The sequence below is a fragment of the Balaenoptera ricei genome, chromosome 20 (assembly GCF_028023285.1).
Source record: "Balaenoptera ricei isolate mBalRic1 chromosome 20, mBalRic1.hap2, whole genome shotgun sequence".
Taxonomy (NCBI): domain Eukaryota; kingdom Metazoa; phylum Chordata; class Mammalia; order Artiodactyla; family Balaenopteridae; genus Balaenoptera; species Balaenoptera ricei.
Genome location: NC_082658.1, coordinates 56577613 through 56591817, shown reverse-complemented (window position 1 = coordinate 56591817; position 14205 = coordinate 56577613). Strand labels below are relative to the sequence as shown.

The 14205-nt window shown below is 51.3% G+C and overlaps 1 protein-coding gene across 1 annotated transcript in view; it reads right to left on the bottom strand.

Annotated features, from left to right (window-relative positions):
- Positions 1 to 14205, bottom strand: part of NTN1 (netrin 1) — a 189805-nt gene that overhangs the window by 38219 nt on the left and 137381 nt on the right. Inside the window, exons 4-5 of the mRNA XM_059908934.1 lie at positions 13493 to 13642; positions 10150 to 10203 (exon numbers count right to left, since the gene is read on the bottom strand). Coding sequence (XP_059764917.1) covers positions 10150 to 10203; positions 13493 to 13642 — 204 coding nt within the window. The remainder of the gene's footprint in view (positions 1 to 10149; positions 10204 to 13492; positions 13643 to 14205) is intronic.

Sequence of the window (14205 nt, the reverse complement as noted above, 5' to 3'; positions counted from 1 at the left end):
TTCCCTGGGGACACTCCCTTAAAGGAGGCCCAGAGCTCTCACCCCACCCCCAGTCCCAAAGCCCAAACTTCAGGCCGGACGTGGCCACGCCTTTTCCTTTAGACCATGAAGTTAACAATGATGATAGGTAACACCTGCGTAGCACTTTTCATCCGACACATCACTCCGCGTGCGTTCTAGCCTCAGAAGCGGCCCAAGCCTCCCCGCGACCAGGACCCTGATGCGCTTCTAAATATAATGCTTTGTGTAGCTCACGACTGCATAATGTTTTAATAATTAAACCACTGAGTAGACCAGCTGTAAAAGACATTTGGGGGACGACCAAGAAAGCCGGAAGGTGGATTGGGCATCAGATGATATTAAAGAATTTTTGTTAGTTTTGTTAGGTGCAATAATGCTGTTGCGAAGATGTGAAAAATGTTCTTCTTTTTCAGAAAAGGAATTCTGAAATATTTAGGGGTGAAATGGCATAACGTCTAAGCTTTTCTTGGAAGATATTTCAGCAAAAAAAAAAATTGCTGAAGTAAATGGGACACGATGTTAAATCGAAGTGATACGAATGTGGAGGTCTAACCACTCTATTCTCACCACTGCTCTGAGATTTTTCACAATAAAAATTTTAATAAACGATTAAATCACACGAATTCAAAATATAGTAATATATAGTAAAGCTCAGAATTTTGGATAAATGTCATATTAGGTTGGGCTAAAATTCACCATGGAAAAAGGACCAGGCAAACACTTGGCTATATGTGAGCACAGCATTTCCTGTGATCATGCAGGAAATGTTTGCTGACTTCAGAAAACTTCACTTTCTAAGCCCTCAGCGGCATCGACTTAATACGATGCATAACTAATAAACGAGCGGGTCCAATGCAGCAGTAGCATTCTGCCTTAATACTTTTGGAGAGAGCACATGGATGTCATCCTGCCAAAACACACCAGGGTTTCTCAACCTCGGCACTACTATTAGCATTTGGGGCTGGATAACTCACTGCCATGGGGGCTGCCCTGTGTGATGCAGGATGTTTAACAGCATCCCTGGCCTCAACCCACTAGATGCCAGTAGCACCCTCCCCCTAGCTGTGACAACCAAAAGTATCTCCAGTAATGTCCAAATGTCCCCCTGGGGGCAAAACAGCCCCAGGCTGAGAACTACCGGAATATATGAGCACAATGAAATAGTTTCTTTGAAATGCTCTGTAAGCCAGTCTTTTCACCAAAGTTGACCCTCCGTGTGTAATCAGATGTACAACCTGCTTCGGAGATATATTGTATCTTTTCATTTCATATTCAAAAATTCTCCTACAACATAATTATATGGATATCCCATAAGTGAGTCACTAAAATGCTACTGAAAGACATTTGGTCGTTTCCCTCTTTTGTTATTATGAACAATGCTGCAATAAGCTACCTCGAAGCAAAGTCTTGTGACAGACACATCACTATTCCCTTGGGCTAAATTCCTAGAAGTGAAAGGATGAGGCTAAAGATACATTTTGATACATGATGCTAAATCGCCCTTCATAAACTTGGCACCACGTTGCCCCCCCATCACCAGAGCAGGTGGGTGCCTGTTTCCCTAACCCTTTCAACACTGGGAATCACTTTTTGTTTTCTAAATAGTGTCAATTTAATAAGGTTTTTAAAATGGTATTCTTGTTAATATTATTTCTTTATTACTAGTAAGTGTAATACTTCAGATGCTTATTGCCATTTGTATAAATTCTCTGAATTTCTAGTTCATTTTCTCAGCTCAGTTTTGCATTAGGATCTCTTTTTCAGTGAATTGTAAAAGTTCTTTATTGAGGATATTAATCTTTGGTCATCCATGTTAAAAAATTTATGTTTTTCAGCTTTTAGTTTGCCTTATGTTGCTTATGGAGATTTTTGAGGTATAGACGTTTTCTATTTTTATCTAGTTAAAATCTTTCCCTTTATGATTTCTTGCTTTTGTATCCTATCTAGAAAGCCTTCTTTACCCCAAGATTACACTGATACTGATATGCTTTATTCTAGAACTTTTAAGAATTCATTTTATTTTTTTAATTATTATTATTTTTTTGGCCACGCCCCACAGCATGTGGGATCTTAGTTCCCCAACCAGAGATTGAACCCATGCCCCCTGCATCAGAAGCATGGAGTCTTACCCACTGGACCGCCAGGGAAGTCCCAAGAATTCATTTTAAAGATACATTTCAGGGCTTCCCTGGTGGCGCAGTGGTTGAGAATCTGCCTGCCAATGCAGGGGACACGGGTTCGAGCCCTGGTCTGGGAAGATCCCACATGCCGCGGAGCAATTGGACCCGTGAGCCACGACTGCTGAGCCTGCGCGTCTGGAGCCTGTGCTCCGCAACAAGAGAGGCCGCGATAGTTAGAGGCCCGCGGACCACGATGAAGAGTGGCCCCCGCTTGCCGCAACTGGAGACAGCCCTCGCACAGAAACGAAGACCCAACACAGTCAAAAATAAATAAATAAGTAAATAAATAAATAATTATTTAAAAAAAAAAAGAGAGACAAGCATTTAGGAAAACCTAACTAAATAATCCTTCCTTTAAAAAAAGATACATTGGGATTTATGAGTTCACAGCATGAAGGAGAAATTTAATTTTATTATTTGAAAATAAATAGCCATTTTCCCAGCACCGTTTACCGATTGACTCCTCCTTTTTCTCACTGATTTATGATCACAGCTTTATCATACACAAGTTCTTATGTTTATATTTGAGTCTATTTCTGGACTTTCTACTCAGCTTTCGTGGTTTCTCTATTCCTATGCCAGGATCACACTAATGTAAATATCCTGTTTACAATATTTAAAAAATCTGTTAGGGCAAGTCACCCTTCATCACTTTTCTTTTTAAAAACATTCTTGGCTATTAAGAATCACATCCTACCCAATTGAGATGTTTTGAGTAGAATTATGCTAAACTTACAGATTTCAGGGAGAACTGACATGGTACAATTTTGAGTCTTGCCCTCCTGGGACATGGTAAGATCGTTAGTGTCCCTTGGGAAAGTTTTACCCTTTAAAAAAAATACTGTCTGTACTTTTATTGCTATGTTTATCTCTGTGTATTTGATATTTTTGTTGCTGTTCTAACTGGGAGTTTGTTTCCATTATCATTTAAAAACTGACATTTGGGCTTCCCTGGTGGCGCAGTGGTTGAGAATCTGCCTGCCAATGCAGGGGGACATGGGTTCGAGCCCTGGTCTGGGAAGATCCCACATGCCGCAGAGCAACAGGGCCCGTGAGCCACAACTACTGAGCCTGCGCGTCTGGAGCCTGTGCTCCGCAGCAAGAGAGGCCGCGATAGTGAGAGGCCCGTGCACCGCGATGAAGAGTGGCCCCTGCTTGCCGCAACTAGAGAAAGCCCTCGCACAGAAACGAAGACCCAACAGAGCCTAAAAAAATAATTAATTAATTAATTAATATAAAAAAACCAAAAAACAAAAAAAAAACTGACATTCATCGAACACTTAACTACAGGCCAGATATCCCATTCTATGCTTTTCACTTGCTCTGACATGGTTCTGTAATTGCTGATACATAAGAAAAGTTACTTTGTGTGTTAATTCTGTAATGGTCTCCCTGCAGAATTCTCTCACCAGTTTTAACAGTTTTCAGCGGAGTCTCTACAGGCACGTGTTATGACACAAGGCTCTGAGGAAGGCACAGAGGCCCTTCCCACCTCCACCCCACACCTGTTTTCAGGTATAAGCTGATCCATGTGCCCGTCTCCCTCGGCTGCCTTGCGACCAAAGCGACGGGTCACTGCTAACTGGTTCTCCCAAGCCCAGACCCTGTGGCCTCAGCCACGCCAGCCCCCCAGCCATCCACCCTCCCTCCCAAGGGCCACTGTAACGGGCACCTGTGGAAGACAGTGGCTTTTAACCGGCTGTACCTCCATCTCTACCTTGGTTTCAGGTCCCCTGCGGATGCACAAGTTTGTCTTCTCTCTTGGTGGGATGTTACCACACAGTCAGGTGTGTGTGTGTATACACGTAAGTGTGTGTGTATATATATATATATTTATATATTTTTTAATTACCCTAAATTGACCAACCAGCATGACTACTGAGAGGCAGAATGATGATGGGGAGGTTAATGTCACTCACGGACTCTGAGGCCAGGAGACCTTGGCTGGGATCCCAGCTCACTGACCTCTCTGTGCCTCAGTTTCTCCTACATAAAATGGGGTAACAGCAGTATCTACCTCATCTGGGTGGAAGAAATGATTAAATGGCTAAGAATCAGGAATAGTGCTGAGCGCGTAGCAAGCATGATATAAATGTCGTCTCCTCCTCCTTCATTGAGCCAGAATCGATCTATCTTTACTCCTGGGTCTGGTCCAAACACTTCCCGGGATAATACTTATCTGACAGCCATTTACTCATACAGCTGACCCCGGACAGCCCTACATCCTGTGTCACACCATCTTTTGAAAACCAATCAGCACTCAGTCAATTAACAGACCTCCTTCTTACAAGTGGCACGAGCTGCTTACAAGTGATATGGTCCGTGATCCTAGCTCCCCGCCATGGACGCACAGGTGCCTCTCTCCTATACCGGGAGTACCAATGGCTCCCTTACCCGGGACCCAGGGAACCACATCCTCTCCTCAGATGACTCTAAAAGGATGCAGGCTGTGCAGTCAGACCTTTTCAACCTAACACTTTTAACACGGCCACTGCCATACGTCTGGAAGGCAACAGAGGACGTCCGCCATTCCCCCATGTTGGCTGAGCTATTTCTGCTTGGAGACGAAGTGGGGAGGTACTAAGTGGGCCCCCCAGCCTCAAAAGTCTCCCAGGGAGCAAGAGGTCAGGAAGGCAAGCATGTCCCCCACAGTTGCCCGAGCCCCAGCGCCCTGTCCCCAGGGCTCCTGCTCTCCACCCAAACAAACCAGATTCCCTGCACCCTTGAACTCTGACCTCAAAAACTCAACTTTTAAAAAAATTGTAGTAAAACACACATAACATGAAATTTACGATTTTTAAATGTACAATTCAGTGGCATTAAGTATATTCACAACATTACCCATCACCACTCTCTAGTTCCAGAACTTTCTGTCACCCCAAAAGGAAAGCCTGTACCCATGAGACAGTCACTCCCCATCCGTCCCTCCTCCCAGTCCTCGGCAACCACTAATCTTTCTGTCTCTGGATTTGCTTATTCTGGGCATTTCACATAAATAGAATCATACACTGTGTGGCCTTTTGTGTCTGGCTTCTTTCACTCAGCATAATATTTTCAAGGTTCGTCCAAGTTATAGCATGTGCCAGTACTTCATTCCTTTTTATGGCTGCATGATATTCTACTGTCTGGATATACTGCATGGAGTTTATCCATTCTGCCACCATCCATTCTGTCCCAAAGGTAGATATTGGGCTGTTTCCACCTTTTGGCTATGGTGAAGTCAAGCCCTTTAATTGATTTCCAGTCTTTAACAGGGTCTTACAGTCTGTGAGGAGGCCACCTCGCTTCTGCCTTGGGCAGCCCCACCTGTTCCCAATCAAGTTCTTCTCAAGAGCCCTCCCTCTGGCTGACTCTCTACACCTGTCCTCACGCAAACCCACATCCCTGGTGAGGAGCTAAGAGACTTCAGCTCAGCTCAACCCTTCTATACACTGCAGTGTTTGTATTTTCCATGGCGTTCCATTGCTTTAAAAAAAAATTTTTTTTTTAATTTTTATTTATTTTTGGCTGCACTGAGTCTTCATTGCTGCACTCGGGCTTTTCTCTGGTTGCAGCGAGCGGGGGCTACTCTCTGTTGCGGTGCGCGGGCTTCTCATTGTGGTGGCTTCTCTGGTTGCGGAGCACGGGCTCTAGGCACACGGCCTTCAGTAGCTGTGGCTCGCAGGCTCTAGAGCACAGGCTCAGTAGTTGTGGCTCACGGGCTTAGTTGCTCTGCGGCATGTGCGGTCTTCCCAGACCAGGGCTCGAACCCGCGTCCCCTGCATTGGCAGGCGGATGCTTAACCACTGCACCACCAGGGAAGCCCCTCCATTGCTTTTTTACTGAGCACTTAGGATAAGCCCGCCACTGAACCAAAGGCTTTACCCAGAGCATCTCATTTAATCCCCACAACAACCGTACACAACAGGGTTATCATGACCCCGGTTCACAGGGGAGGAAACAAGACCAGGCAGAACTCCCAGCTCAGTGCCCTTCCCCCCCGCCCCCCACCGCCCGAACACTCGGCCAATACTGCGTTCAACTCTTATCAACTCATTTCCTCTACTCACCCAACCTACCCCCTACCCTGGAAAACCAAAGCCTAAAATGAGAACAACCCAAGTTTATCCAGCGGCAGGTCTATAAAAACCCAATTGCCTTCCATGAAAAAAATGGAGGTGCTGCGAGGCCACCAGAGGTGACATCTCTCAGCCCACTCCCACCCCACACCCGGCAGCACCTGAGGCGGGGCGGCTCCCGTAGGTTCAGCCGCCAGGCTCCCCCGAACGGCTGCCGGGGGCCCTCAGAAGCCACCCCCACCCCCCGCGGGACCCCTGGAGGAGCTGGCAAAGGGCACCACTCGGGGCCCCAAAGGGGGTGAGTGCAACTGGGCCAGAGGGTGGCCCCCAGACCCAGTTGGGGGCGGCGGGGAAGAGCTGGTCGTTCACTCTCGTACCTCCATCCTGGGTCCAGCTTCCACTCGGACGGCAGCCATATGCCCCTTCAAGCCCAGGAGGCCAGCTGAAGTCAGCAGCTTTCCCACCCCGCTGAGAGGCGGCCCTTCCTCCCTCAGGACTTCTTGGTTCCGGCATCTACATTCAGTCTCCGGGGGAGGCTCACGTGGGCTCCCACGTGGGAGCCGTTTATACCAGGGAAAGCAGCAAATGCTATACATCAGGCCCCACCCCAGCCAGGTGTTAACTGTTTACCTGCGTGCCTCTGCTCATGGGGATCTGCAAGGCCCGTGGAAGAAGCTGGTCAGCAGAGGGGGGAGGGGAGCAAGCAGGCATTTACAAGGAAGAAGAAAGCTGATTAGCAGGAGAAGTTCAATCCTCCCAGGAGAAGCAGGGTGCGGAGGGCCCAGGACCGTTGGTCCCACCCCTTCATCCTTCAAGGAAGCAGAAAAGAGAAGTCTTTGCTCTGTCCAAGGCCTCACAGCCAGGGGAGAATCAACCCCAGATCTCCCGGCTCCAAGACAGTGCTCCTTCTGCTAAACCAAGGGGTCCCCACAAACCAAACAAACTCCGACAGCTACCTCGGAGTTGATGCAGGGCAAGGGAAGGCAGGCGGTGGAGGTCTCTACAACCACAAGTAGATGGGTTTAGCGTCGGTGGCCCCATCTCCCTCCTGGCCCCAGGCTTCCCACGGGCACAGGGTTCCTCGCCTCCCTGCCCCGAGACGGGGTACCAGCCAGCTTAGCCAGCAGGTGGACAGCATTCCCGGAGTGAGCTGGCCCTTCAAGGGGATGGGTTCAGGGGGAGGTTATGTCCATCAGCTTTCAGGACAAATTCTTGGTTTATTAATTCTCCTCTGTTCCGCAGGCAAAAGTAAACAAGCTTTTCTCAGGCAGCCCAGCACGGAGGCCTTCCCTATTCAAACACTGCAAGAATCGACAGGCTTGGAAGTACTGAGCTCCCAGGCCCCGCTCCCCAGGGGGCCCCCTGGCCTCCTGCCCATGACGTCCCTCCTGCTGAGATAAGGAGAGCAGGGCCTCTTTGTGGTAGCAGACCCCAGAGTCCCAGCGCCCGCAGTCTAGACCTGGCCCGAGTTCTCCAGAAAAAGCATCACAGATTCTGACCATTCGGAGACCCAGAGAAGGTCACAAAGGGTCTGGCCAAGGACACAGGATCCCAGCAAACATCACACCTGCTCACTTAGCCCCTCTGTGGAGAAAGCACTTTGTTAAAGGGTGTTCATTTACTGTTTGCATCCATTTAAACCATGTTTTTAAACATCCAGAAAGAAGAAAGGAAATAAACAGTGACAAAATCAAAAGGAGTCAGAAAAGTTAACTGAGAGTTGATAAAGACTTTTCAAAGAAACATGCTACAAGTGTTTGTTAGTTGCCCAGGAATCTTTTGTCTGGTTGAGCGGAGATCGTTGCATGCTTTATACCAGCTTCTTGTGGTGTGTACAGAAATCTCATGAGTTGTTTTTTGCTTCTCCTCTATTTTTGTTTCCATTTCCCCATTTCTAAAGTGGAAGGAAAAAGCCAAAACCACTGCAAGAAACTGAAAGACAAGGTTGCAAGGACCAGAAAAATGGGAGGTGAGAGAGACAGAGGGTGAAGACATGCCTTGTCCTTGGATGAGCTGCGTTCTCAGCCCCGGTGAGCTCTGATGGGACTCATGTCACAGCAAGGAAGCAAGAATCGCGACTACATTAACTGGAAGTGTCTTCTCGCTTCACAACTGCTCTACCCGAGATCTGAACGAACTGGGCTCTTCCTTTTATTGTGTTTTTACCAAAGAGCTTCCTCCTCCTGCCTCCCAGGCACCCGTGATGCTGCTTCCTTCATCCCCTTCCCAGCACTATTTCTCCTGTAAGTGTCCCCCGAGGCTCAACCAAAGGTGACGGAAGACTCTGCCCAACCACCCAACACCAAAATATCTTTGGTTTTCCCCGGTGTAGTCTCCAGCACTCCCTGAAATTTTCTGTCCTTTCCTCTTTGAGGGCTGTTTGGTGATGGCACACATCCAAGTTCTGAATCCGTTTTCTCTCAAGTTCCCAGGGCATGGCCAATATTCAAAAAAATCCAGTCTATTCTAATGTATTCAGGTGGGGACTTCCCTGGCGGTCCAGTGGTCCGCCTGCAGGGGGCGCAGGTTCGATCCCTGGTCGGGGAACTAAGATCACGCAGGCTGTGCCACGTGGCCAAAAATTAAAAGTAAAAAATTAAAAAACTAAAGTATTCAGGTGACCACATGGGTGCACAGACCTCCCCAACAGGTGGATCTGGGGAGGAGCAAAGGGGTTCCCAGAGCTGACACCAATGTCCCTGCAGGGCCCCACTGTCACCATTCCTGCCCCCCATTCCCACTCCTACTCCAAGTACCAGTACACAAAAGCCCCATGTGACCACAGGCCCAGGGCGCTGGGTACAGCATGGCCTGCTCTCCTGGTGCCCCCTCCAGCCAGGCTCCAATCCCTCTCTGTACCCAAAGCCAGGACTGGGTGGCCCTTCTTGTACCAAGGACTGGTGACGTCCACGGACGTCACAGTGATATTTTTACTTTCTCACAGTAATGTTTTTAAATGCAGAAATAAAATCCATAGGACTACAAAGGAAACTAATAAATACTGAAATACACTTAACCCAAATATTTCCCAAACCCCAGATTTATGGTACAGTTACGTAATGTATGTGTTTCTTTATTAACGATTATAAATCAGGATCTAGCAGCGGGTCTGGTAACTTCCACCATTCTGAAGCAATTTAGTGAGCATAAATAATATTCCATGATAGCTGCACCAACTCTAACGTGATGTGAAAACGGCTGGGATTTCTGCTGGTGGCCAAATCACTGATGTTGCTGGCCTGGCTATGGTTTGTGGCCCACCTTTGCAATAAAGAAAACTGTTTTGTTTTTTTTATGTCACACCACACAGCATGCAGGATCTTAGTTCCTCGACCAGGGATCGAACCCACGTCCCCTGCAATAGAAGTGCGGACTCCTAACCACTGGACCACCAGGAAAGCCTTTTTTTTTTTTTTCCAGGAAACTCTTGATTTCAGTTAGAAGGAAGGGACAGTGAGGGGGTGAGTCTCTTCCTGTCCCGATTCATGCCCTCCCCCCCAATTCTGTTTGTGGACCCCAATGCTCTAGAATGCCTTTTTCATCCCCACCACCCATCTCCTTCCTTCTCTGCAACCCCGAAAGGAGTTACCCCCAGCTCAGGTGGCCCTGGGCTGGAAGGCAGCTTCTTACCCTCGCTGGCTGAGCAGGAGGAACGTGGCTTTGAGGGTCCCAGGCTTGGGAGACAGGCTAGCCTTAGGCACCATTCTTGGAAGGGACATCGCAGAAAAATGCCCTGTGGCTCCATCCTCCTCAATCCAGCCCAGGGGTACCACTCATACCAACCAGCACCCCGATGGTGGTTCAGAGGAGTCTGGCCCCTCTAACCCCCTTCCCCAGGCCCCACCCCACCCCACAGCAAAAGCAGGAAAGCAGCAAAGGGGGAAACCTACCTTCGGGCTCCTCCACGCTGCTGGCTGCAGTGGTCGGCGGTGCCACGGGGATCTCTTTGTGGGGTTCAGGATGGGAGGAAGGGGAAACAATAAGAACATGTTAGAAAAGAACGAGCGCAGTGCAGACTCCTTCCAGCCTTCCTGGGCCCTCCCTCCCAGCCCCACTCCTCGCCCCAGGAGAGGACGGTCAGGGAGGAAGGGAAAGCCGGCGTGGAGGCCCGGGCACCCTACCTGCTCTCTTCTGGAAGCCGTCCCTCCGCCTGGCAGGGACAGGATCGAGGGGAAGGCAGGACCCTGACCCCTCTGCTGTCTGCGTGTTGTTGACTCACCTCGGCCCCTGGGGCAGAGAGAGGGGTCCCCGGGCCCCCTGCTCATCACGATGGTGCTGCGTGGCCCGGTCTGACCTTGACTCACTGGTGGGGAAGGGGTCCATGGCAGGGGTGACATGTGAGGGGCTGGGAGGTGTCTTCCATGTGCAGAGAGGGGCCTGCACCCCTGGCCCAAGTTCCCATGGGCTCACATCTTGCATCTCAGAAGCTAAGGCATTTTCTCGGTGGGCAGAAAAGACTGACAATACGGAAGACTGTAGGGCCTGACAGAAGCATGTGCTTTTTGGGGACCATTCCTCTCCTACCTAGAACGGCAACTAGTTTCTACAAGCTCCCGCCTGGTGCTCAGAAAACGTGAGGAGGTTCAGGCAGCCTCTGGGAAGACCCAGGCTTCACGTCCCCGGCTTCCTTTTTCTAGATGAGGCCAAACCACGAACTGAAAGTCCCTGAGGGACAGGGACCCAACTCCCCTGCTGAGTGACCATGTGAACAGGGGGTCACAGAGGCCTCCACGAATCCCACTGATTCTGGCCACCATCTGACTATTAGGGGTAAGACCTCCCTCGGAACCCCAGACTCTAGATTAGCTGCAATCTGAGGCTTGGGGGGGTCGAGATGGAATACCCGGGCCTGGGGGCAAACGTGAGGATCACCCACAGAAGCCAGCCTCTGCACCTTCAGAAGGAACAGGCAGAAGACCCAGCCCTCGATTCGGAGTCAAATCGTGCTCTCAGGTGATTTTATCAGCGACAACAAGCTACAGGTGCCCCGTCACAGCAGCTCATTAAGAAGCCGGGCCTCGTACCAGGCCCTCTCTGAGCCTTCATGAGCCACCTGGCCCAGCAGGAACATTCCAGAGGGAAATCCAGACAGCCCAGCCTAATCTTACAAGTCCAGGAATGGGGCTGGGGCCAGTGGCCATGGAGGCACCCTGGCTGCCCAAGTCCAGCTCCTGAGGCCTGGCTCTGGGACGTGAGCGGAGGGCCCCGGGGCTCCCAGAGCTGTTCCGAAACAGACACAAGTGTCCAAGGCACTGTCTGGGCACCTGTAGCCTGATGCCGGCAGAAAGAGCTCACAGAAATCCCAGGATGGAGGCCCGGGTCTTCAGGTCCTTGGTGGGAATGCTCTCCCCAGCATTAGCCCGCCCTTTGCGAGAGGAAGGGAGAGGGTACAGAGCGTGTTGGAAAGTGACGGCTCCAGTCTCCCAAGGTTTCTGTCCCTAATTCTGAAACATCAGCTCCGTTTCAAGGCCTTTCCCCCTGGGGATTTGAAATGTTGGTTTCAGCCATTTCTGGGAAACCCAACAGCTCCTGACTCCCTTTAAAAGGGAGACCTCATTTTCTTCCTCCATGTTTTCATAAGCCCAGATGGTGGTGCTAATTTCCTCCCAGCTTTCTAAAAATGTTCACCGTGCAGCTCTTTGGATGGACGGAAAAGAAAGACCCTTGCAAGCTGTGAGACCCTGACAATCAGACGTCGTGAAAACCCATTCCAACCTGCTCTGCCCTGAATGGATCCAAGCTCAATTTCCCATGGCCTGAATTTAGGTTATCCGCTGTTACTGGACCCCTGCCAACAAGGAAACATCTCCTGATGTAGAAACTGGTCAGAAAAGCTGCTGGAACCCACACAGCTTGTGGTGTCCTGGACGTGAGGCCGCACCCAAGTCGGGCAGCTGAGGTGTTGGGGGTTTAAGGTTCCCGCCTGGCGTGAGAACATTCCCTGCAAGATCTAGGGGGTCACTCCAAGAACCCCAAGCAGCTGCGGGGCTGAGGGGTCCCCAGCCTCCTGCTTCTGCCTCAGGTTATTTGTTCCAAGCCCCTTGTGCCTGACCTGAGAAGCCAGTACCCACCCAGAGCTACAGGATGCTGAAAAACCTAAAGCAGGGGTCGGCTGACTTCTCCTGCCAAGGGCCAGCTGGCAAAAATTTTAGGCCCTGCAGGTCGTAGGGTCTCTGTTGCAACTACTCAATTCTGCCGTCAGAGCCCCAAAGCAGCCACAGGTAGCACGGGCACAAGTGGGCACGGCTGGGTCCCATAAAACTTTATTTAATGGACACTGAACTTTTCCTTTCATATCATTTTCGCATGTCATAAATTAGTAGTCTTTTAATTTTTGTTTCAATCTTTTTAAAAAGGTTTAAAAAAAAAAACCCCAAAACCCCATCGAGCCACACAGAAACAGGCAGTGGGCCAAATCCCCGAGCAGAGCATGCTAACTCCTGCTCCAGAAAAGCAGCCTTATCCTTGGTGTCTGCCTAGTAGGCCAGGATTCACGCCTTCTTCCCCCTCCTTTCTGGGCGCAGGTCAGCCCTGCACACGGAATCAACGAGGCTGAGGCCGGGGGCCAGCACCCAACCAGGCCTGACTTCCATCCAGGGCTAATCCAGCTCGTAACACCTGCGCAATCCTACCAGCTGTAAGATGTTAAAACGCTTCCGAGCCAAGGCCCCTGAGCGACCCCTCCCAGCTTGCTCACGCCCCTCCCCAAGTTCCAGCAACTAAGGGGCTGACAGCTGGCCTGCCAGGGCCTCTGGGACCCGCATAGAGCACTGCCACCCTTCCGAAGGGCGCATGGGAGCCGTGCCGGCTTCTCTCAGAGGCCTTGTGGAGTCCGTCCTTTCAGTTCTGAATCTGCCAGGGGCTGGGGATCCTGGAATTCCCACAGCAGCAGTGGCAGCCCCTGATCCAGGCCCCCCAACCCAGGCCCAGGCCCAGAGTCAAGGTGGAATATGGGAACAGGACCTGGGCTGAGGAGAGGGGCTTGCTTCCCCCCCTTACCCCACACCCCGGGAGCAGGAAACTGTCTTTTCAGGACAGAGAGCCACAAACGGGCTGGCTCTGCGGAGACCCCCGCAGCCTTGGGGGGTCTCACACGGGCTCCCTGAGCGCAGAGGGCCACCTCAGTGAGCACTGTCCCCACTGGATGCAGGTGACCCGTGTCCGGGAAGGGCCCCCCCAGCCCCGAGCCCGCACCCCCCCCCCAGCCTGCAGGAGGAGGGCGCCCTGGCATACTTATGCAGGGGGCGATGGGGGAGCGGCTCTGCTGGTAGCCCTTGGCACAGCGGTTGCAGGTGATGCCAGTCACACCATCCTTGCAGGGACACTGGCCCGTGGTCTGGTTGCAGGTTTTGCCAGCGGCGCCCACAGGGTGGCAATCGCAGGCTGTGGAGAACACACGACAGGGGGGTCAGAGGCGGGTGGGTCGGGGAGTGACCAGAGCACACCCTCCCCCCAGGGTCCTCCCCACCCAGTGGCGCCCGGGACCCCATCCCAGGGGAAGAGCAAGGCTGGGGGAGCCAAGCCCGCACACATTCCAGAAGCTCTGATGCCTGACCACCGGCCTACCTGGAAACAGGGGAATGAAAATCAGAACAGACCGACTTGAAAGGACCATCTGGGTGGCAAGGGTGAAGTCGGGGAGCCCTTCTGAAGCCCCGGGAGGAAGGTCTACACAGCCCACGGGCTGAGCGTGAGTGCAGGAGTCAGAACTGGGGGTACGCCTGCCCCTCACAGGCTGGTTTGTGCCCTGTCACTCCTCTGCCCCCAGCCAGCTCCTGACCCTCTGGGTGGGAGGGACAGAGTGTGGGGCGTGATGGAGCCCTAGGGGATTCACCACGGGGGTGCGACCTCCCCCCCCAGGCTGCGGCCCCCGCTCTGCTCTGTCCACCCACCCTGATCCGCAGCCAGGCAGTCTGAGACACAGGCTTCTGGATCACAAAGCCCAT